A 22,695-nucleotide genomic window follows, 5' to 3' on the forward strand; every position below is an offset into this window, starting at 1 on the left:
GCATATTATTATTCCCTTTATATTCGACGAGAAGCCAGTCGTGACCTTCATACTGAGCAGGCATTCAAAGAAGATTTCTTTCTCTTCTTTCATAAGAGCGTAGCTGGCAGGACCTTTATACTGCTTCGGAGGCATGCCGTATTTTTCGTGCAAACATTGCAGGTCCTCCCGTGCCTCAGGTGTATCTTTTGTCTTCCCATACACGCCCAAGAAGCCTAGCAGGTTCACGCAAAGGTTCTTCGTCACGTGCATCACGTCGATTGAGGAGCGGACCTCTAGGTCTTTCCAGTAGGGTAGGTCCCAAAATATAGATTTCTTCTTCCACATGGGTGCGTGTCCCTCAGCGTCATTCGGAACAGCTAGTCCACCGGGACCCTTTCCAAAGATTACATAGTGTAAATCATTGACCATAGCAAGCACGTGATCACCGGTGCGCATGGTGGGCTTCTTCCGGTGATCTGCCTCGCCTTTGAAATGCTTGCCTTTCTTTCGACATTGATGGTTGGTCGGAGAAATCGACGATGGCCCAGGTACACATTCTTCCTGCATTTGTCCAGGTATATACTTTTAGTGTCATCTAAACAGTGTGTGCATGCGTGGTATCCTTTGTTTGTCTGTCCTGAAAGGTTACTGAGAGCGGGCCAATCGTTGATGGTCACGAACAGCAACGCCTTAAGGTTAAATTCCTCCTGTCTGTGCTCATCCCACGTACGTACACCGTTTCCATTCCAAAGCTGTAAAAGTTCTTCAACTAATGGCCTTAGGTACACATCAATGTCGTTGTCGGGTTGCTTAGGGCCTTGGATGATAACTGGCATCATAATGAACTTCCGCTTCATGCACATCCAAGGAGGAAGGTTATACATACATAGAGTCACGGGCCAGGTGCTGTGATTGCTGCTCTGCTCCCCGAAAGGATTAATGCCATCCGCGCTTAAAGCAAACCATACATTCCTTGGGTCCTTTGCAAACTCATCCCAGTACTTTCTCTCGATTTTTCTCCACTGCGACCCGTCAGCGGGTGCTCTCAACTTCCCATCTTTCTTTCGGTTCTCACTGTGCTATCGCATCAACTTGGCAGGCTCTTCGTTTTTGAACAAACGTTTCAACCGTGGTATTATAGGAGCATACCACATCACCTTCGCAGGAACCCTCTTCCTGGGGGGCTCGCCGTCAACATCACCAGGGTCATCTCGTCTGATCTTATACCGCAATGCACCGCATACCGGGCATGCGTTCAGATCCTTGTATGCACCGCGATAGAGGATGCAGTCATTAGGGCATGCATGTATCTTCTCCACCTCCAATCCTAGAGGGCATACGACCTTCTTTGCTGCGTATGTACTGTCGGGCAATTCGTTATCCTTTGGAAGCTTCTTCTTCAATATTTTCAGTAGCTTCTCAAATCCTTTGTCAGCCACAGCATTCTCTGCCTTCCACTGCAGCAATTCTAGTACGGTACCGAGCTTTGTGTTGCCATCTTCGCAATTGGGGTATAACCCTTTTTTGTGATCCTCTAACATGCGATCGAACTTCAGCTTCTCCTTTTGACTAATGCATTGCGTCCTTGCATCGATAATGACCCGGCAGAGATCATCATCATCGGGCACATCGTCTGGTTCCTCTTGATCTTCAGCAGCTTCACCCATGGCAGCATCATTGGGCACATCGTCTGGTTCCTCTTGATCTTCACCAGCTCCCCCCGTTGCAGCATCACCGTATTCAGGGGGCACATAGTTGTCATCGTACTCTTCTTCTTCGCCGTCTTCCATCATAACCCCTATTTCTCCGTGCCTCGTCCAAACATTATAGTGTGGCATGAAACCCTTGTAAAGCAGGTGGGAGTGAAGAATTTTCCGGTTAGAGTAAGACCTCATATTCCCACATTCAGTGCATGGACAACACATAAAACCATTCTGCTTGTTTGCCTCAGCCGCATCGAGAAACTCATGCACGCCCTTAATGTACTCGCGGGTGTGTCTGTCACCGTACATCCATTGCCGGTTCATCTGCGTGCATTATATATAATTAAGTGTCCAAATTAATAGAAGTTCATCATCACATTAAAACCAAAGTGCATACATAGTTCTCATCTAACAACATATAGCTCTCCAGAGCATCTAATTAATTAAACCATACATTGAAACTATGTAAAACATTTCAATGCGAAAACAAATGCGATCATAATCGCAACCAAGGTAACAATTGATCCAACGGCATAATGATACCAAGCCTCGGTATGAATGGCATATTTTCTAATCTTTCTAATCTTCAAGCCCATTGCATCCATCTTGATCTTGTGATCATCGACGACATCCGCAACATGCAACTCCAATATCATCTTCTCCTCCTCAATTTTTTTATTTTTTCCTTCAACAAATTGTTTTCTTCTTCAACTAAATTTAACCTCTCGACAATAGGGTCGGTTGGCATTTCCGATTCACATACATCCTAGATAAATAAAATCTATGTCACGTTGGTCGGCATAATTTTCATAAACAATAAATGAACCAATAGTTATAAAGATAATATACATACCACATCCGAATCATAGATAGGACGAGGGCCGACGGGGGCGGATACCAAAACCATCGCACTATATAAGATGCAATAATAAATGTAAGAAAATGATACAAGTATCTATCTAAACATACAAGTAAGAATATTTTTCCTTTCAGAAAGAAGATAAGAACAAAAGGCTCACCACGATGGTGTCGGTGATGAGATCGGCGCGGGTGATCGACGGCGGTGAAGACAGGGACGGGGCGTGACGGAGCGCTAAATCTAGACAAATCTCGAGGAAAATGGAGCTTGGAGGTCGAGCTTCGAGAGGAGAAAGCTTAAGTAGTGTGGCTCGGGCATTCCATCGAACACCTCATGTGCATAGGAGGTGAGCTAGAGCACCACAAAGCCCTCTCCCCCTCGGGCAGAAAAAACAGAGCACTGTGCTCTGCTCTTGCGCGAGGGGGTATATATAGGCACCTCATTGGTCCCGGTTGGTGACATGAGCCGGGACTAAAGGGGTGCCTTTGGTCCCGGTTCAAGCCACCAACCGGGACCAATAGTGGTGGGCCAGGAGCGAAGCCCATTGGTCCCGGTTCATCCCACCAATCGGGACCAAAAGGTCCAGATGAACCGGGACCAATGGCCCACGTGGCCCGGCCGGCCCCCTGGGCTCGCGAACCGGGACCAATGCCCACATTGATCCCGGTTCTAGACTGAACCGGGACTAATGGGCTGACTCGGCCTGGACCAAAGCCCTGTTTTCTACTAGTGTATGGGGGTGGGGCAGACACGGCATGCATCTGTTATAAACTAGATGATACCCTGCACGTTGCTGCAGAATCGGTTGCAATATATTTTAATGAGATTTTATTCGGTGGAATATAAATATTTAGATAAATAACACATGAACCAAAATTAAAAATACATATAACTTATTGTATTTGATTATGTGTAGTTGTAAAATATATATTGAATATAATTAGAATAATAAAATAAAAATCTTTTCCCATGCATGGTTGCATGTGGTGGTGGGTCTTTTCCCATGTATGGTTGCTTGTTGAGGTGGACCTTATCTCATCCATAATTGTATGGTGATATGGCATGCTTGCATGTTGAGATAAATAAGTTTGTGGGGCTGAATCTCTTAAATATATAGGGTTCATGCTCCACTACCACCATCACATTACACATTACATCTCACGTTCAAACAAGCAATGGCAATGGAGTTCCTCTCTTCTTCCTTCTCGTGCCCTCATCACCATCTAGCTTCAGTGATGCTACTGTTGCTTTGCCTGTGCATGTTTTCATCCAGAGTACATGGAGGATCGTCTCTCGGTTTTGCTTTGCACGACCATTTCTGATGCCATTGGTGATCATGTGCAGAGTTTCCTGAGGTCATCAGTGTCCAGAGGAGCAAAAGGTACAGGGCGACCACCACACGGAGCTGGGACATTCTTGGGCTCAACTATCAAATACCTGGAACAGCTGGCAGTGGGTTAGAACCACTGTCTGGCCTCGTACCTACGTACTCCCTCTATCCGCGAATAAGTGTACTTCTAGCTTTTGCCATAACTCAAAATTCTAAAATTACATTTTAGAGGACTGGGAGATAACTATAATATTGATATAGTGATCTAGTAAGACTAAGAACTACTCCCTCCGACACATAATATAAGAGTGATTTTGACACTAGTATTGTGTCAAAAGCACTCTTATATTATGAGACGGAGGGAGTAATTGTTTTCTAGTCAGACCGAGCCGGTCACTCCCATTTTAACTTGACACCATTTCTTTCTTGTACAAACCGACTAATCAGGGATCGGGCCGGAGTCATGAAGCTTTAACGATGGGAGGTACGGGCCAATACCATCACGGTGGAAAGGAAAGTGCCAACTCGGGCCATACTGGGGCAGCAACAAGTGCATCACAAGATCATCGACATCGGTTCTACATCGCCTATGTGTCTGGCAAGGACCTCAAGACGGACTCACTCTTGTCTCATGACCACAATGGCCATGGTAGGCATTGTTTGTAAGCCGCGGCGGGCTCGGCCGTTTAGGCGTCCAGCTTCCACGGCCTCCCCAAGGGGGTTGCACGGGGAGAGGTGCCACGCTCTTGCATAGTCCGATCGTCACGTTTATCAGCGGGCAAGATTGACCGATCGTCCCTACAACGAGTACATTGGAAAACAAACAACATACAATGGTATGTAACTATGGAGCTAGCTAATCGGATACGAAACTACCGACACCGCTTTTTGGCTTACATGATAACGTCCAAAAACCATATATCTAAGAAACAAGTTATTATCATGTGTTGCACCGGCATTGGGAAACATGAAACCGAGAAACATTTGCAAAACGATATTTAAAACAAGGTGGGGCCTGAATAACTTGCATTTAAACTAGCTAAAAATACAGAAAACAGCAATACGATAAAAAATAGGTCGTTACCATGTATTTCACCTGCCCATCATGAGCAGATGCGCGCGTTTGCTCCACTGTCAATTGCCGTCTGTCCCAGGTGGTTACGGGTGCATTTATTTGTCGCCTACTGCGAGCTGGATTGGCAGCTCACCTACAACGCGCAATACATGGGTCACCTACACAAAATACTATTGGCGAGTTGTAGGTGAGCTATTAGACAAAAATACTATCACCAATCTGAATGACACAGTTGACGGTGGATTTCCAACAGTAGGTACCTACCGGTTCTGGTAAATTTACTTATTTGCTCCCACATGTCTGTTTCAGTAAAACACACGGGTTACTTTAAAACTTTTACGGCCACTGATGCTACTTTGGTTTTTCTTTTCCTACAAACCCAGGTGCTGCCGCCTGCTGTTTCTGAACTGATGTTTACATTACAACTGCTCGATTGGATATATTTTTAATCAAGAAAATGAGAAGTAATAGGCTTTCCATGGCCGTGGATGGTGACTGCAGGCAAATAATTCGCACAACAAAGTGAGTAGTCAGTTTTCCATGTCATGGTACGTAGCAATATGACAAATATATGCCTACACCATTGATTACGAGTGCAGTCTCAAAAGATGCAAATAGTTATAGACCGAGCCCACCCATAGTTTTTGCATGAGACATGCGCGATGTTACATAGTTACGTGGAACTAATGTTTACATTCCGACTGGTCGAAAGATTTGTCAATCAAGGAAATCAAGAGTAACTCTTTTTTATTTGTCGTACGTGGATGGTGACATGCCAACAAGTAGTTATCAAACCAAAGTGACTAGTCGTGTAATATATGCATGCCCCCCCCCCCCCCCCCAAGTTTCCTTGCAAAATAACCACCCCAAATTGTCTGGTCGCATGCATGTGATTGGTGTAGATGAAAAAAGAGTGGAAGAGAAAAGAAATAAGTTAGTGGGCCTTATCCTATGTGGCGGACTGTCTGGACATCCCATATCATTCCCACATATTGATTTGATATTGGAATTTGTGGACTGCCCCGACACACCCAAACAAATTGGGGGTTGCAGTTGGGTGGATATTTTTCCTTCTCTTTTTTCCGTGTAATGATCGGGCTGTCTTCCTGGGCGTTTGGGGAGGATATGAGGGCTCGGGTTATAGATGCTCTTACCCACGCATGATAGGTACCATCTTTTGACTGGCATACCCCTCAAAAGATCTTTTGACTGCTCTATCAATTTCTGCATAATAGACTATACAACCACTAGACTTCCGTGCTACTTACATGTTAAAATAAATAAGTTAGTGAGGATAGCTCTGGATTGTTTAATCTGCCTTTTCTTTCAGAGGTATTGCACACTGTATATCTATTTATATGTCAATACCGAAAAATTACACAATGTATGCAGTTTCGCTATTTTAGTACAACAAAGGCAAAGTAGTTTCGTCCCAGGCTTCAAGTAAAAAAGTAGCGCGAGAGGACCCATGGATGAGTCACTGTAGCAGAACATGCAACCATGAACCCACTCCGATATGCATAAGTTAAGATGATTTGGATGCTGACGACATAGATGAAGGAGATGGTCCAGAACAATATACCTTGAGCAAAGATAAGACCAGATCCCTTGCCATCCAGGACGTATTGTGCGGCCTGCATGAAAGTCCTCAGTGGTGTGAGCACGTCTTGATCCCTTGGTTGTATGGGCAAGCAGAGCAGGATTTTCCCTTGTACCTCCGTTCCATTAAGACCTTCCGCTGTACAGCTAAATACAGAAAACACCACACAGTCAGGTCGGCTCTAGAAAGGACCCAGCAAATTGATTAATTTACTTACACGACTCCAACAACAATACTTGCAAAACTGCCTCTCGACGAGTTCTTGGCTTGGTAATAAAGAGACTGCCCCTGAAAAACCGCAACCGGTAGAGTTTACTCAAGAGCTTGTGATTCTTAGAGCTATTGTTTTTACCACTGATTATGTAGGTACGTACCACTATCTTTTGCTTGTTTCCCAGCGTGATCATCGTCGGGAACGACCGATCAATCTTGCTCGCCGCCACGGTGATGACCCACGGCGAAGTGTTCTGAATGGTCTGCGGTCTTGGTCCACTGTTGCCGCCCGCATACACCACGGTGATCCCCTTTTGAACCGCATGCAGAGCACCAAACGAATTCTCGCCCATGTCGGTGAGAGACAAGGACAGCACGTCCACTCCATCGTGGATCGCATCGTCGATGGCGGCTAGCACAGGCGCTGTATGAACAACGCCACCGGCACCCCACGCCGACTTGTACACCGCAATGCGAGCATGCGGCGCACCTCCTCTTGCAACCCCCTCCGCAAGGCCATGGAAGCTAGCCGCCTCCACAGCTGAGCCTGCTGCGGTGGACGCACAGTGTGTGCCATGGCCGTTGTGGTCCCGTGGCGACAGTGTGTCAGTCTTGAGGTCCTCCTCGGCCACACCGGCGGTGTAGAAGCGAGCGCCGATGATCTTGCTGCCCCGACTTGGCACTTCCCTTTCCACCTTGACGGTATGGGTCCGTACCCTTCATCGCTGAAGCTCCTCGACTCAGGCCATATCCCTGGTTAGTCGGGTTGTACAGGAAAGAAATGGCGCCAAATTAGAACGGGATTGGCTGGCTAGCTAGGTTGACTTGGGAATAATTATTTCTTCCGAGTTGTTGTTAGCTCTTGATCAAGATTTGCTATTGTCCCTCTCACTGAGACACGAATAATTAAGTTTGATCTTGGTGCTCTCAGTGGCTAAAAAATAGAACATCTGAATAAAACACATGCATGTGTATATATATCAACATTTTTTCATCTTTAACAATGACAGGAATCATTAAGTTAGATCATACTGTTCTCGGCGGTAACAATGATTTAGGTATCTCCTAGTTGTCTTAGAATAGAGTAAATGAATTAAAATATATGCATAATCGAGACTTGTACTCCCTCGGATCTAAAATAAGTGTCGTGGTTTTAGTTAAAATTTGCACTAATACGAACTAAAACCACAACATTTATTTGGGATCATTGGGAGTATGTCCTAGGTACGGTATTTTAAAGGGGAAATCCCTAACCTCTTGACCATGCGGTGGATGCACACAGATACCGTCCGTCCTACGTACGAGGTCAAGCAGTGGTAATTAATTAAATACTAACCGGTGTCGACCACCCCGATAATTACATCGTCTCCATACTTGCTTCCATCGAGTAGCCCACTGCCAGCGCTTGGCTTCTGGTAGTTGAGCCCAAGAAAGTCCCAGCTCTGCGTGGTGGTGGTCCTGTGCGTTCTGCTAGGTTGGACGCTGATGACCTCTGGATAGTCTGCACAAATCCCATGAGGTGATGAGGATGCCATTGCTAGATTACACTAAGATATGCGTGCAAGCGAAACCAAGTGGTCAATCAGATGATGATTCATGAAAAAAACCTGCAAGTTGTCTTGCTTGATCTGCAGTAAGCATCGCGGCGAATCCAGAGAAGCCATGCTTGTAGTTGTACACCATGGAGGTCGAAGTTTCTTCCTTACTAATTAAATTTAGTGTTGATATGCTAGTTAAATACTCATCATCTCAATAGATTGTCTCAAAATAATAATAAATATATGTACACACACACACACACACACACACACACACACACAATATTTGACACTGCGTACAAGATTTTAATGACCGAATGTTGTGTTCGATTGTGTTAACAAACGGTATCTAAGCTGAGATAAAAGTCGGTTTCATCTTGCCCATTTATGACTTTTATGGCACAGAAACAAAACTCTATCATTATATAGATGGTGCTATCTCTTAGAACAAAGAGAATCCAAATTTCATGTTAGAAATTACGCATACCTTTCGAGAAGAGTGGTGAGCATGTCATGGTGGGTGTCCATGCTTCACGTCTCCTAGGTAAACTATGTAAAGCTAAACACATAGGCATGAAGAGGAGGGTTAGCTACACCTGGAGCGCACCACCATTAATTAATTAAACTACAGAAACGTGCATGCTTCATTACCTTGCGAGACAATCCTCCGTTTACTCTGCATAGCTGCATGCTATGGCAGAGCAGAAGTAGCAACACCCAAGCTAGGCGGTGATGGGCGTGCGAGGAGGAAGAAGAGAACCTCATTGTCATTTCTTGCTTGGTTCTGAGAGGCGTGTGTTGTGGTGATGGGTCTCATCCATGGTGGTGGCCTATGAATTTATAGTGCATGCCGCGCGTTAACACCAGTAGTCCTACTCCGTGTGTGCCACCCCTGACCTCTTCTACCGCTGGTTTAGATGGTACCATCCATCCAGCATGAAGTTTTGATACTTCTACTTGGTATGTGCCACCTCGGCTTGGAGTTCCAAACCCGAATATGTTTTCCCCGGACGGTTAAAAGTTCAGGAGTTCAACATCACGTCAAACCTCTTTTTATATTATTTCTTATATACGAATGTGCATCCACATCAAGAGACTCCCACGCGTCTGTTTCAATAAAGCACACGGGTCACGGATGCTAGCTACTTTGGTCGTTTGTGTCTCCGGTGAACCCAGGTGCTGCCGCCTGCCGGTTCTACAAACGAAACTAGGAGCTGAACTGATGTTTACATTGCAACTGCTCGATTGTTGGTTATATTTGTTAATCAAGGAGATTGGTTTTCCTTGGTCGTGGATGGTGACTGGGGACAAGTAATTAGCACAACAAAGGGCCAGCTCCGTGACACCTAATGGTATATGTAGCAACATGACAAATGCCTACACCATTGATTACGAGTGCAGTCGCACAAGATGCAAATAGGTATAGACCGAGCCAGCCCATAGTTTTTGCATCAGACATGCGCGATGTTACGTAGTTACGCAGAACTAATGTTTACATTGCAACTGGTCCATTGGAAACATTGTCAGTCAACGAAATCAACAGTAACTCTGTATTCTTTGTTGTACGTCGATGGTGACATGCGGACAAGTAGTTAGCGAAACAAAGTGAGCGATCGATGAATATCTATAGGATGACGCGAGCAGACAAGTGGGGCATCTTGTGCAACTCCTCGAAATGGGCTTTCGTGCTGCTTTATATATAAAGCAAACCACCACGTTCATACAACAAGTTCAAGTAAAAAAATAACAAGTCTGCTGGATAACAAGTTTTTCTATATTCTTTTAGTTAAACTATAAGGATGTTCATAGTGTATTTAAAAATATGTGAACATTTTTTAAAATACACTATCACATCTGAAATATGCGAACACACTTTTAATAAGTAATAATCATTTTTTGAATTACACGATGAACAATTCTTCAAACATGATGAATGTTTTTTAATATGCGAATAAATTTGTTAATTTAGAGGATGAACATATTGTAAATACAAGATAAGCATTGTTTTCGAAGTATACACAGTGAACATTTTATAAATGTGTGATGAACATATTCAAAATACAGTATGAACATTTTTAAAACATACCCGAAGACCTTTTGAAATACACAATGGAATAAAATTAATACATGGTGTAAATTTTTAATATAAACAATGCACATTTTTTAGTACACAATGAACATTTATAAAATACATAATGAATGTATTTTTAAAATACACGATGAATATTTACTGAAATATGTTATGATTGCTTATAAATACAAGATGAACAATATTTTAAAACGCAATGAACATTTTTATGTACATGATTTAGATGCACATTGGTCAATTTTAAAATATACCTGACCATCTTTAGAAACCCTGTGGACATTTTTAAACAATATGAACTACAAAAGGAACATCTTTTCATGTCCATCACGTATTTTAAACATTCTTTTTTTCCTTTTTTTTCCTTCGTCACTTATTTTAAAACATCCCCTTTTATCTTTCTCAAGAGAAGAAGATAATTAAAATTAGCGATGAACATGAAAAGTAAGGCAGAAAAGAAAATGAAAGGGACCATATTTAAAATTAATGAGTTTATTTAATTTAAAATAAACATAGAAAAGGAGAAAACAATAACGAAAGAACCTAAAACAAAAAAATAAAGAAAAGCGCAAGAGAAATAAAGAGAAACAAAAACAAAAAACCACCGTGCTATAGATCAGAGCAGGTGCAGGCAGGTGGACTCTACAACTTGCATTAGGCGAGATATCGCATCCGCGGATGGCTCTGCATGTCACCTGCAGGGATGTCCACATGGCCGCAAGATGGACCAATGGCTTTCCGGCGATGTTCCTTCAGTGGGACGAGACATTTCCGTCAACTAAGAGGCACCTGTGTTAACTTCGTCAATCTCAAGATGTTATGCCGGCTCAGTCTCCTGGAGGTGCTTATAGAGATAGGGTGTGCTTGTGTGCGTTCGTAGAGGTGAGTGTATGCTCGGGTTTGCGAGCCTTGTGGGCTAGCCTGGGCTTCTCCTTGTGTGCTTGTTGGGTTATCTAAACAACTCTTAAGCGCAGGAGAAAAGTCGTTGTAATTAGACGAGACGACTCCTGATGACTAATCCAGTATGTATGTACACATGTAGCTCTACATATGTGCTCAATTGCTAGCTACTACAGCTGGTACACTGAAAATAACGTACGGCTTCCATCGACACGTACGTACCTGTATATAGTTGTGGTGAACCATCCGCGAAGAAGAGGGCTCCTCTATCATGAATGCATGAGGTAGATAGCCTTGCTGGCCCATCAATCACTCTCCAGTTCACCAGCCCCCTAGCTTGCCAAGTCAACTAAGCATAGCTCGGATATTTAGAGGATGATTGGTTTGATGTCAATATTTGGCATGCCAACATCTGACCAAATCAAAAGGTATCAAATCACTTCTTGTCCATAAATGTTTGAACACATTTTACTTTTTATGCTACTGAAATGCAATACAAGAGCCAAATGGGAGAGAAAATTTGTGAGGAAGATGGGGATTTTATTACTCAGAATAGAATTACAATCTGCACCATATTGTCTGCAATGAAATCGGGGGTATCCTCTGTGAGTTGCCCAAATCTAGAAGTGTTGGCTATAGTATCTACAGCTCTATTTTGACTATTACTTAAGTCTTCATAAGTATAAGTTCCCTGCCCCCCGATAGCAACTCTTTGATGCCCCGGACGATATTGTCAGGGCTGGAACAATCATCCTGCTTCTATATGTTAAGCATTTGATTACCTTTGAGAAGTCGGTCTAGATCACACATTGCATTTCAGTATATTGCCACCAGTCGTAGACCATCTTGAATATCAAATATACTCGCTTCATAGGCATTTTGACAGTGTGGCGTGAATAGAGAAATTTTTGTGACATGCATGACATGCAAATTAATCCAACTACAAGCGCAAAATACAAGAGAAGATAATTTAAATTTGCTTGAACGTGATTACATGACTACAACATCTTTATCTGAAAGCATATGCCTACCATGACTAAGTCCAATATGCACATGTTACATCAACTAAGGGAATACATTGGATTAATTAACCAGTTTTAAGAAAAATCCAAAATAAATTTAGTGCACATTCTATATATACCTAAATAGTTGATCCTCACTAACTCTAATTCTCTCAACATGCAACTATACCGACTCATCATGTCACCATGCATGGAAAAAAGACCCATTTTTAACATGCACCCTTCTTGCATCTCATATTCAATAAATATTCCACAACTCTACAATAATCAAGCACACTAACTTTTACGTATTGTAGTTTCAGTTCTCATATTATTGATCTAAATGGTAATATTACATACAACTAGGGCTGCAAACAAGTCGAGTTCGAGCGAGTTGGACTAGGCTCTGCTCAACTTATATTGAAACTCAAGCGAGCTCAAACTGAGTGAAATTGAAAGTCCAGTTGTAGAAAGTGGCTCGTACTCAGCTTGTAACGATCTCGAGGTAGTTTCGAGCAAAATAAGATGACTTTCAATAATCTAAGGAAATGTTTTGAACAAGATAGGCCACAACACAGCATAAGAAAACCACTATAAAATATTATTCCAATCAAAATGATGGTAATATATTTTTTTCCATGGTAGTTCAACTTATTCTCTCTCAACTGAAGAATAGTACTTAATAGTAAGAATATGAGGGTGTGATTGCTTTGAAACTTTGGCCAAAATTAACATGATATTTAACACATAGTTGACCACGTACCATATTGAGCCCTGAATTGTCTTCACTCTTAATTAAGCTTCCATGTTTGCTAGTAAATAAAATGAAGAAAAATAATACAAAACATGCATGGTAATAAATTCTCATATTCCCTTCTAATATATATCATGATTATTTAATACAATAATATTATATCGAATTATCAAGGTAAAGTCAAGCAAGCCATTGTTGGCTCGAGATCAGTTCGTTTCTCCATCGAGCTACATAACGTGTTCATAGTTAGCTCATTTCTTTTTGAGTTGATCTCAAGTCGAGCAAAAAGACGAGTCAATCTCAAGCGGCTCACGAGCCTCGAGTTTTCCTTGCAGCTCTACATACAACCGAATCTCATTCAAAATAACCACAACCAATTCCTGTAGCAATGCAGGGGGTAGGATCTCTAGTTTATATATGGTTTGGAGAGATTTGAGGAGGGAGAAGTTTCCCTTTTGTAGGGAAGGGGAGAGATGTTTCATTTTATGCAGTTAGATAGCAACAACCAGCAATATGAGGTCAAATTTCAACGCAATAATTATTAGACACACCGTCGTATCTTCTTGCTTCTTGACATGTGTTTTGAATTCAAATGTATCTTCATATTGCATTGTATCTATTTCCTCACTTTCAATTTGTAGATTTTCTTGAAGTTTGCATATAAGGTACATAACCAAGGCTGTGTGTGGGCAACAATATACCATACGCGCCAGATATATCCTTGCTTTGTTCATGGTATGTAGTATAATTTTTCTAAAAGCCTAGGGGCATTCTCCCACCTGAACAAATTTCCATTAGGCTGCTTACACGGCCAACAGGGTCGTCGGCACAAGTGTGTGTTTAGAGCGGGAGGGAGGGAGGGGGAGGAGTTTTCAGTAATTTTTCTCCAACTTTACATGTTAGCGTCACTGAAAACTTTGCTCATTCTTGTTCGTAAGAGAAATACAAATGATCAAGATAAGGGAAAGTTGAACCTTTCAAAGATACATAGCCTTCAACTGGAAAAAAAAGTCTGTTGGTCATTATGAGCATAATTGACATGGAGCGCACCGTGTGGGCACCTTGATGCTCATGCTCATATTTTGTTCTCGAAAGAAACTGCAAATAATTCAGATGAAGAAAAGTCAGGCCTTTCGAACATAAGTAACTTTGCCTTTGCATACTATTGTGCAGAGTACAGGGAGGATCGTCTCAGCAAGGTAATTTGTGCTTCAGTAGTTTAATTTATTAATTAATTAATTAACGGTGACGTTTCAAGCTAGCCCTCTGGATGCATGAAGGAAAAGGGATGATTCCCCGGCCTCTGCATCAGAAAGATGCATACGGCCCTCTTATTAACCAAATAAAGTAGTGTTAACATGGTTTCAAAGGTCTTCAAATAATAAAAAAGCACAGATAGCTCACACAGAGCCAAAAAGGGGCTAGAAACACCAACTAGCCGAGAAAAGATGCCACAACCGGCTGACTAAAAAATAGATAGGAAATCTAAGTGCCTATCCTATTACATGACCGCCATCCAAACCGGTTGAAAATATCCCGAGCTACCATCTCCCAGCGGAAAGACCCAGTAACCAAATGCTCCCTGGCCTCCGTCTGGGTGAGTAGCGACCACGAACGGATCAGTGCCGTAGTTCGGAATATGACCTGCAAAAAATGTATACATGATATTCTGTTAAAAAACAAATCATTTCTGCAAGTCCAGATAGTCCATAGCAAAGCACAAACCCCAACCCGAATATGTCTCGCTAAGTTAGGCTCAATCCCATTAAGCCATGTCCCAAATAACGCATAAACAGAATTCGGTTGATTGATACTAAAAGCAATGTGGACCGTCTGCCAAAGTACCTTGGCTAATTGGCAATCAAAAAAGAGATGTTTGATAGTCTCATCCCGATCACAGAAACTACACCTAGTAGGTCCTGTCCAATTACGCTTTATGAGGTTGTCCTTATTTAAAATAACTTGTTTATGGACAAACCACATAAACACTTTTATTTTTAAAGGAACTTTGACATCCCAAACATGCTTGGACGTAGGAATGGAGTTTGAGTTAATAACATCAATATACATTGATTTAACCGTAAATACTCCAGATTTAGTCAGTTTCCAGCGTAATTCATCGGGTTGTTGTGAAAGCTGGACTTCCATCAGTCTCCTAACTAGATGGAGCCATTGTTCCCAACGATTGCCCGCTAGCGTTCGTCTGAACTGAATATTAAGGGGGATCGATTGAAAGACCGATGCAACGAACACCTCACGTCGTTGCGCAATGCGGTATAAAGACGGATATTGGATGGCCAAGGGTGTCTCGCCAAGCCAAGTATCCTCCCAGAAACGTGTACTCGTGCCGTTTCCAATAACAAACTTCGCCCTATTAAACAATGACTGTTTGACTTTCATCAAGCCTTTCCAGAAAGGCGAATCGGTCGGCCTGACAGTAACCTGGGACAAAGTTTTGGTCTGGAGGTACTTGCTGCGAAGGATTTGAGCCCACATAGCATCATTCTCCAATGAGAGCTTCCACAGCCACTTGCTAAGAAGGCATTTATTCTTAACTTCTAGATTCTCAATACCTAGACCCCCTTGGTCTTTCGGTCTACAGATGATGTCCCATTTAGCAAGCCGATATTTTCTTTTAAGCTCATCACCCTGCCAAAAGAAACGCGATCGATAGAAGTCCAGTCTCTTCCTAACCCCAACTGGGACCTCAAAGAACGATAGGAGAAACATTGGCATACTCGTGAGCACCGAGTTAATTAGGATTAATCGGCCTCCGTATGACATGAGCTTACCCTTCCAACAACTCATTTTTTTTCTCAAACCGATCCTCGATGCACTTCCACTCTCTGTTAGTCAGCCTACGATGGTGGATTGGAATCCCCAGGTAAGAGAAGGGTAACTCGCCCAACTCACACCCAAACAATTGCCTATAAGCCTCCTGTTCATCTTTGGCCCTACCAAAGCAGAACAGCTCGCTCTTATGAAAGTTAATCTTTAACCCGGTCAATTGTTCAAATAGGCATAACACCAGCTTCATATTTCTCGCCTTGGCCAAGTCATGCTCCATAAAGATGATTGTATCATCAGCGTACTGAAGGATGGATACACCTCCATCAATTAGATGAGGTACCAATCCACCTACTTGACCATTTTCCTTAGCCCTTCCTATCAAAATTGCTAACATGTCCACCACAATGTTAAACAAGATAGGGGACATCGGATCTCCTTGTCTTAGGCCTTTATGTGTCTGGAAGTAATGACCTATGTCATCATTAACTTTAATTCCCACACTACCTTTCTGCGTAAATGATTCAACCTGTCGGCGCCAGGCTTCATCAAAACCTTTCATATGCAATGACTGTTGGAGGAATGGCCATTTGACCTTATCGTACGCTTTCTCGAAATCCACCTTAAAATTACTCCATCTAATTTTTTGGAATGGATTTCATGGAGTGTTTCATGAAGGACGACCACCCCTTCAAGGATATTTCTGTCCAGCATGAAAGCAGTTTGAGACTGCTGCACCACAGAATGCGCAATCTGTGTGAGTCTGTTTGTCCCGACCTTGGTGAAAATTTTGAAACTAACATTGAGGAGACAGATCGGCCTGAATTGCTCAATTCTCACCGCATCCGTCTTCTTGGGAAGCAGTGTGATAGTCCCAAAATTCAAGTGAAATAATTGAAGCTGGCCACAGAACAGATCCTGGAACATAGGTAGTAAATCCCCCTTAATAATGTGCCAGCACTTTTTATAGAACTCTACCGGGAATCCATCCGGTCCGGGAGCCTTGTTGTTTTTCATCTGTGCAATAGCATCAAACACCTCCTTCTCCGAGAACGGGGCAACCATAATATCATTATCGGCAGCCGATAGCTGAGGCACATCCTCAGTCCTGGACTCATCGAGGGACACACAATTCTCCTCCGGAGGTCCAAACAACTGCTTATAATAGTCGGTAATATATGTTTTTAGGTTGTCCTGGCCTAAAATAGTACCCTCGTCTTGCTCAAGCTGAAAGATATGCTTCTTTCTGTGCTTGCCATTGGCTATCAAATGGAAGAACTGAGTATTCGCGTCCCCTTGGACTACTTTGCAGACTTTAGCACGCAAAGCCCACTTCAATTCTTCTTCGCGGAGCTGTTCTTTCAACCTCTTCTCCGCCTCATTTTTAGCCTGAAGCTCAGTTGACGTTAAGATAGTGGATTCGGCCTGTATGTCCAGGGCCTGTATAAGAGCAAGGAGTCTATCCTTTTCCATCTTATACACACCACGGAGGTTCTTAGCCCAGCCCCGTAAGAAACTCCTTAAATGCCTAATCTTATTCTGCCAACGCTCTAACGCAGTCTTGCCTCCAACACCTCTATCCCACTCCCTGGAAATCAAATCCGAAAACCCCTCACGTTCAAACCATGACATCTCGAAGGAGAAGGTGTTCTTGTTACCCACATGGTTCGGCTCACCTGAGTCCACGAACAATGGGGTATGATCAGATATTCCCCTTGAAAGAGTTTGCGCCGTCACTAGAGGGAACTTTTGTTCCCACTCCACGCTCGCAAGAACTCGATCAAGTTTTTCATAGGTTGGGTGTGGCAGAGCATTAGCCCAGGTGAACTTTCTACCAGAAAGCTCTATCTCTCTCAGATCCAAGCTTTCAATAATGGTATTGAACATAAACGACCATCTGCCGTCAAAGTTATCATTGTTCTTCTCCTCTCTCCTCCTGATGATATTGAAATCACCTCCAACTAAAATTGGAAGCTGTTCTGACCCACAGATACGAACCAGGTTCGCCAGAAACTCCGCTTTAAGCTCGGGCTGTGCGGCACCATACACCGCCACCAAAGCCCAGTTAAAACCGTCTATCCTAGACCTGACTCGAAACTTCACCGCGAAGTCGCCCATCACTACACTTCGGACTTCAATCGAATTGCATCTCACACCCAGTAAGATACCACCCGACCTTCCTCGCGGAGGGAGGCAATGCCAATCAAAATCAATACCACCCACCAAAGAAGAGAGAAACTGGGGTGCAAAGTTATCTCTACCCGTCTTCGATAGAGCAACAAAATCTACCCTCTGTTCTAAAGCTGCCTCAGCAAGGAATCTTCTTTTAGCCAAGTCCTTCAGACCTCTGCTATTCCAAAATATTCCTCTCATAATTCATCATGGAATTTTTTAGTGGTTCGAATCCTAGCACTCCTACGAACTGCGGAATCGGGATAGATCTTCCGATTCCACTTACGCTTAGGTTTACTAGGTTCTGTCGCCCGGTCCTCATAACCGGGTTCACAAATATTACTATCATCAATCTCTAGGGGTACATCATCTTCGTCAGAGTCATGATTGGGTGGTGCTAAATCCGCACATAGATTATCTAGCACTCTGACCCCTAACGCATCAATCTCATCATCCTTCATTGGTTTAACGGCTGCAAGATTATGAATAGTCTCTAAGGCACGTTCCGCCTCCAAATCTAATAAATCATTCACCGAATTGGAAATCTCACTATCCGTAGCACCTAGTGAAACTCCTAATTGGTTTGCATTATTTATAATCTCCTCATTAGAAAAATGCAATAAGGAATTAGATAGGTTGACGGACATACCGGAAGACAAAGCAGCCTCCTGAAGCTTGGCCGCCCTCATAGCGCACCGCTGCTGCATATCATCCACCTCGGGGATGTCGAAGATGCGAGCACTCATCCGTCTCCCCTCGGCGATAGGGTCCGGGATCCCGCCAAACGCGACAACCTCCTCCCTAGTAACACCTGGCACAGAGTCCCTCAAAGGCTGTACCGGGGTTACCAGAGAAGGCGTCTGCAGGCTCCCGATCCCCTTAGACGGGAGTCCCACACTAGGGACCCTGGCCATGGGTAGGAGCGAAGAGGAGATGACGGGGGCCGCCTGCCCGCGTCCTCCTCCGACCTCAGCCGCCGGCTCAGACGTATGAGCCATCGGCGAGGGAGAGACGGTCCTCCTGATCGTCGAGGGCGAAGGGGGAGCCAAGGCCTCCTGCCCCAGCACCCCCCCCCCCCAGCGCAGCTGCTGCCGCGGTGGTTGCCGCCACCGTCGGGGAAGCAGGAGCTGAGGCCGCCTGCCTCGGGCTCCCGCTCCCCGCACCGGCCGACCCACACGGGGCCGGCGTGACCGACGCCGCCGAGAGCGTGGTGGGGTGGGTAGAGGGCGAGGCCACCTGCCCCGAAGCTCCTCCCCCACGACCCATCTTGCCCGTAGACGCCGACACCGGAGTCGCGTCCACATGGGGCGCCAGGACAAGAGAAGCTCCCTTCGGACTCCTCTCCGTAGCTCCGACCAGAGACCTTGCCGGCCGTCCAGCAAACAATCCAGCATCCCCCTCGAACTCCAACGAGGGGAGCGTGTGCTCAAGAGAATCATCAGAATCTACCCGGTCACTCCATAGTCCGGGAGGTGCCGAGGCTGGCTCAAAGGACCCAAAACGCAGAGTAGTCATGGGCACCGCTGGGGAAGCTGCAGGCTCAACCCCGGTCCCAGCCCCAGGCAACTGAGAAGAACCATTAGACCCCTCGCGCGTGGTCTGATCGGACGGTGCCCCCTCGGCCCCGGCATTGCCATCACTGTCGTGCATGTGAACATCGTTACCATTAACCGCATCATCAAATAAAGCAGTGTCCTCAAACTCGATGTCTAGCGGGAACACCTCTCCCCTGTAGGTCCAGTTGACCTTATCGGGCACAAACTCAATATTCAGAACACTCACTAATAGCGGGGCCACCCCATGGGCACGTGTGAAAGCCATATCCACTTTTTCTGTCTTCCCCACCATGATTCCCATACTAGCCACCACTCGAGCGTCCTGCAGAGGCTTAGATGGGCCCCCTGTAAACCGCAACCAGACCTGCGTAAGCGGCTTTCCCTTAGGCTCAACTTGCTTCCACTCGTGGAACTCCAGGATACACTTAGTACCGGGTACTCTACACAAGCCAAAGCTCAACAATCTCTGCAAATCATCCACAGTTGGGAACTCAACCTTAAACGACATGTCCTCAATAAGCACCAATTCCCATCGAAAATCCCCGGGAGCCAGGTCCTGAAGCCTCCTCACAATCTGTGCCTCAGTCACCTCGCCCTGGGTTGCTTTCACAATCCCGGTAGTCAAGCTCAGGGTATCCTCCGGGACCTCTCTCGCCGCCGGGGACTCAAAAAACATGAGCTCAGCACAATAGACTCCATACATATTCAGCGTCGGAGGCAGGTCACGCAACAATGGGCACTCCCCCGAGTCATGTGCAGGCTTACCACACGACTCGCACAGCTGGGCCACACACTCAGCAATGAAGTGGCCCTTCTCACCGCAACGGTAACAAATCATTCTCTCCTTCTTACGTGCATATTTTGACGCCCTGTCGGTATCAGTCCTGTCAGTAGTCTCATCCACCATCCCAGCCTCAGGAACCTCGACACTGGCCAAGGTGTTAACCACCTCCATCGCCTGGGAAGGAAGCTCAGTGGAAGTATGGTCAGACTCCACTGCAGGCGTCGTAGGATCAACTGCCCTGGGCGGGGGCGGTCGGCAAAATCTTCCACGGCCCCCACCCCGACCACCACGATGTCCTCGAAAGCCTCCTCTATGACGGTGATCCGGGCCGGAAGCCCCCTCGACAAATCCACCTGCCGGACCGAGAAACGGTCTCTCAGTAGACCCGTCACTCTGCCAGGCATATCCGCGACCTCCTCCTGAGGAGGAAGAACCTCGATGCCGTCCTTCCCCATATGCATCATACCTGTCATCCCCCCACTGGCCTCGGAGCGGATCATTGGGCTGTTTGTTGCTAGAATCCTGCGTCGTGAGCGTCGCACCCACACAGTTCTGAGGCGGTCTTGCGACGTAGTGGGGCGGCGGAGCGGCACGATGCGGACCGCCCGCCGGATTCTGCACCACCCCAGGCGCAGTACTGCCCCGGCCAGCCGGAACAACAACAGGCACGGCCGGCGCAGGCGGCCGGGGGCCAGCACGTCCCGCAGCTGGCAGGGCCACGGGCGCCCCTCCCGGCGCTGGCGGTCTCAGCCCGCCTCGCCCTGCAGCAGGTGGCATCTGCCCCGAAGGCCGGCTACTCTGGTTGCCAGCGCCTCAGCCCGGATGAGCCAGGGCCACCCCGCCCCCCGCCGGCGGCCTCTGACCAACAGCCGGCACTGGCGGCAGAGCCGGCCCGCCCCTTCCTGCAGAATTGGTATTCGGTGGAGGCGGCGGCGCGGCCCCGCGGCCTGCCATCGCAGAGAGCGGCCGGATCCTTCTCGCCCGCCCGGCGCCACAGACCGGGAATCCTCTCTTCCCTAGCCTGCGAACCCTAGAACCCTTGAGAGACGGCGCAGTACAGGAAACGTGAATGCCCTCGTACGTGCATGGCGTATTGCTATGGGCAGAAGGTCGGCCTGGTACAACGTGGGCCTCATACCCACCTGACCCCGGCCCAACACTTCGCGGATCCATCCGAACCGGCCCAGCCGACCCCAAGAGCTGATTCAAAGAAGCTCTCTCGCCTTCGAGATTTTGGCCGCCGACACGGCCATCGTGGACGCCGCCGGCGCCTGACGAGGGACACTCCGCCTCGCATTCTTTCTCTTCTTCACAGTAACCCAAGACTCCGGTCGAATCATATCGAATAACGTAAGGTTTGGGAGACTCACCTTAGGTATAGGACCTTTCCAAGGCCGTATCGCCGACGCCGCCGTCTTGCGATGAACGACTCGCCGGAGCATCTCGATCTTCTCGCCCGCGTGTAGACCGATCCGTGCCGGATCCTCCAGCGGCAGGCCTCGATCGATCGTAGTGGCCACCTCATCTTCGCTATAACCTGACTGCAAAAAATCGCAAATGATGTCCGAAGGAGTTGGAGATATCGGCGACTCCACCAGTGATGCATCTACATCGTCGTCCGCTTCCTCCTCGTCGGATTCGGCGAGAGCCCAAAAACGCCCGCCGACTCGCCGGCGACCACCGTTTATGGATGGCACCACCGCGGTCGGGCGCACGATCGCCCGCCCAGTCGCCCGTCCCGTTGCCATAGCGATTCCAGTGCGCTGCTCCAGTTTAATCTTCCCCAAAGGCGAGGTCGCGTGTGGCTGAGCCACCGACTGCACCGGGCATTCTTCCTCCGGATCTTCTTTCGCCGGTGTTACCTCAACGTCCGCATCAGCCAAAACAGAAACTCGTCCCCCGAACTGCGGTTGTGATCGCTTGGGATCATCCGTGAGATCAATGACCTCGGTTTGATCATGCGTCTCCGGATCTTCCTGCAAGAATGAACAAATGGTAACATTGAAATAATCAATCAACAAACGCGTACCTTCAGAGATCTCCTCTTCCTCGTTCAGGTAGCGGCCGCCTAGGATATCATCGTCCAGGTCGCGCAGCACCATCCATCTCGATGGGTAGTACGTAAATAGGATTCCCTCCGATCGGAGACTGATTGCCCGAACATCCTCGAAGAGAATTCTCCATTTTGCAGGATGCAGGAAACCCCCGATCTGCGCCGTCGACTCCGGATCTCGTGAATCGCCACAGTCCGGCGATCGCGCCGGCAACTCTATCGCCGGCGATCCCTCGAGGGCTTCCGTCGTTGGCCTAGATCGCTCCCCGGGGCCACCCCGCCCCCCGCCCCTCGGCGGATGA

General features: G+C 46.2%; 1 protein-coding gene and 1 pseudogene across 2 annotated transcripts; both read right to left on the reverse strand.

Moving 5' to 3' along the window:
• Positions 1–2,043: 2,043 nt before the first annotated feature.
• Positions 2,044–8,445, reverse strand: LOC125547466 (subtilisin-like protease SBT3.5). The gene is made up of 8 exons (XM_087545785.1): positions 8,370–8,445; positions 8,124–8,263; positions 6,924–7,457; positions 6,767–6,837; positions 6,532–6,695; positions 2,705–5,444; positions 2,539–2,596; positions 2,044–2,451 (listed from the first exon to the last, which is right to left on the reverse strand). The coding sequence occupies exons 1-6, from the start codon at positions 8,443–8,445 to the stop codon at positions 5,395–5,397; spliced, it is 1,035 nt and encodes a 344-aa protein (XP_087401911.1). The 3' UTR covers positions 2,044–2,451; positions 2,539–2,596; positions 2,705–5,394.
• Positions 8,446–14,337: 5,892 nt separating this feature from the next.
• Positions 14,338–21,117, reverse strand: LOC147977519 (uncharacterized; annotated as a pseudogene). The gene is made up of 2 exons (XR_015617885.1): positions 18,650–21,117; positions 14,338–14,685 (listed from the first exon to the last, which is right to left on the reverse strand). The product of XR_015617885.1 is annotated as an uncharacterized LOC147977519 (transcript).
• Positions 21,118–22,695: the final 1,578 nt, after the last annotated feature.

The sequence above is a fragment of the Triticum urartu genome, chromosome 3A (assembly GCF_056163025.1).
Source record: "Triticum urartu cultivar PI428250 chromosome 3A, HENAU_Tu73, whole genome shotgun sequence".
Lineage (NCBI taxonomy): Eukaryota > Viridiplantae > Streptophyta > Magnoliopsida > Poales > Poaceae > Triticum > Triticum urartu.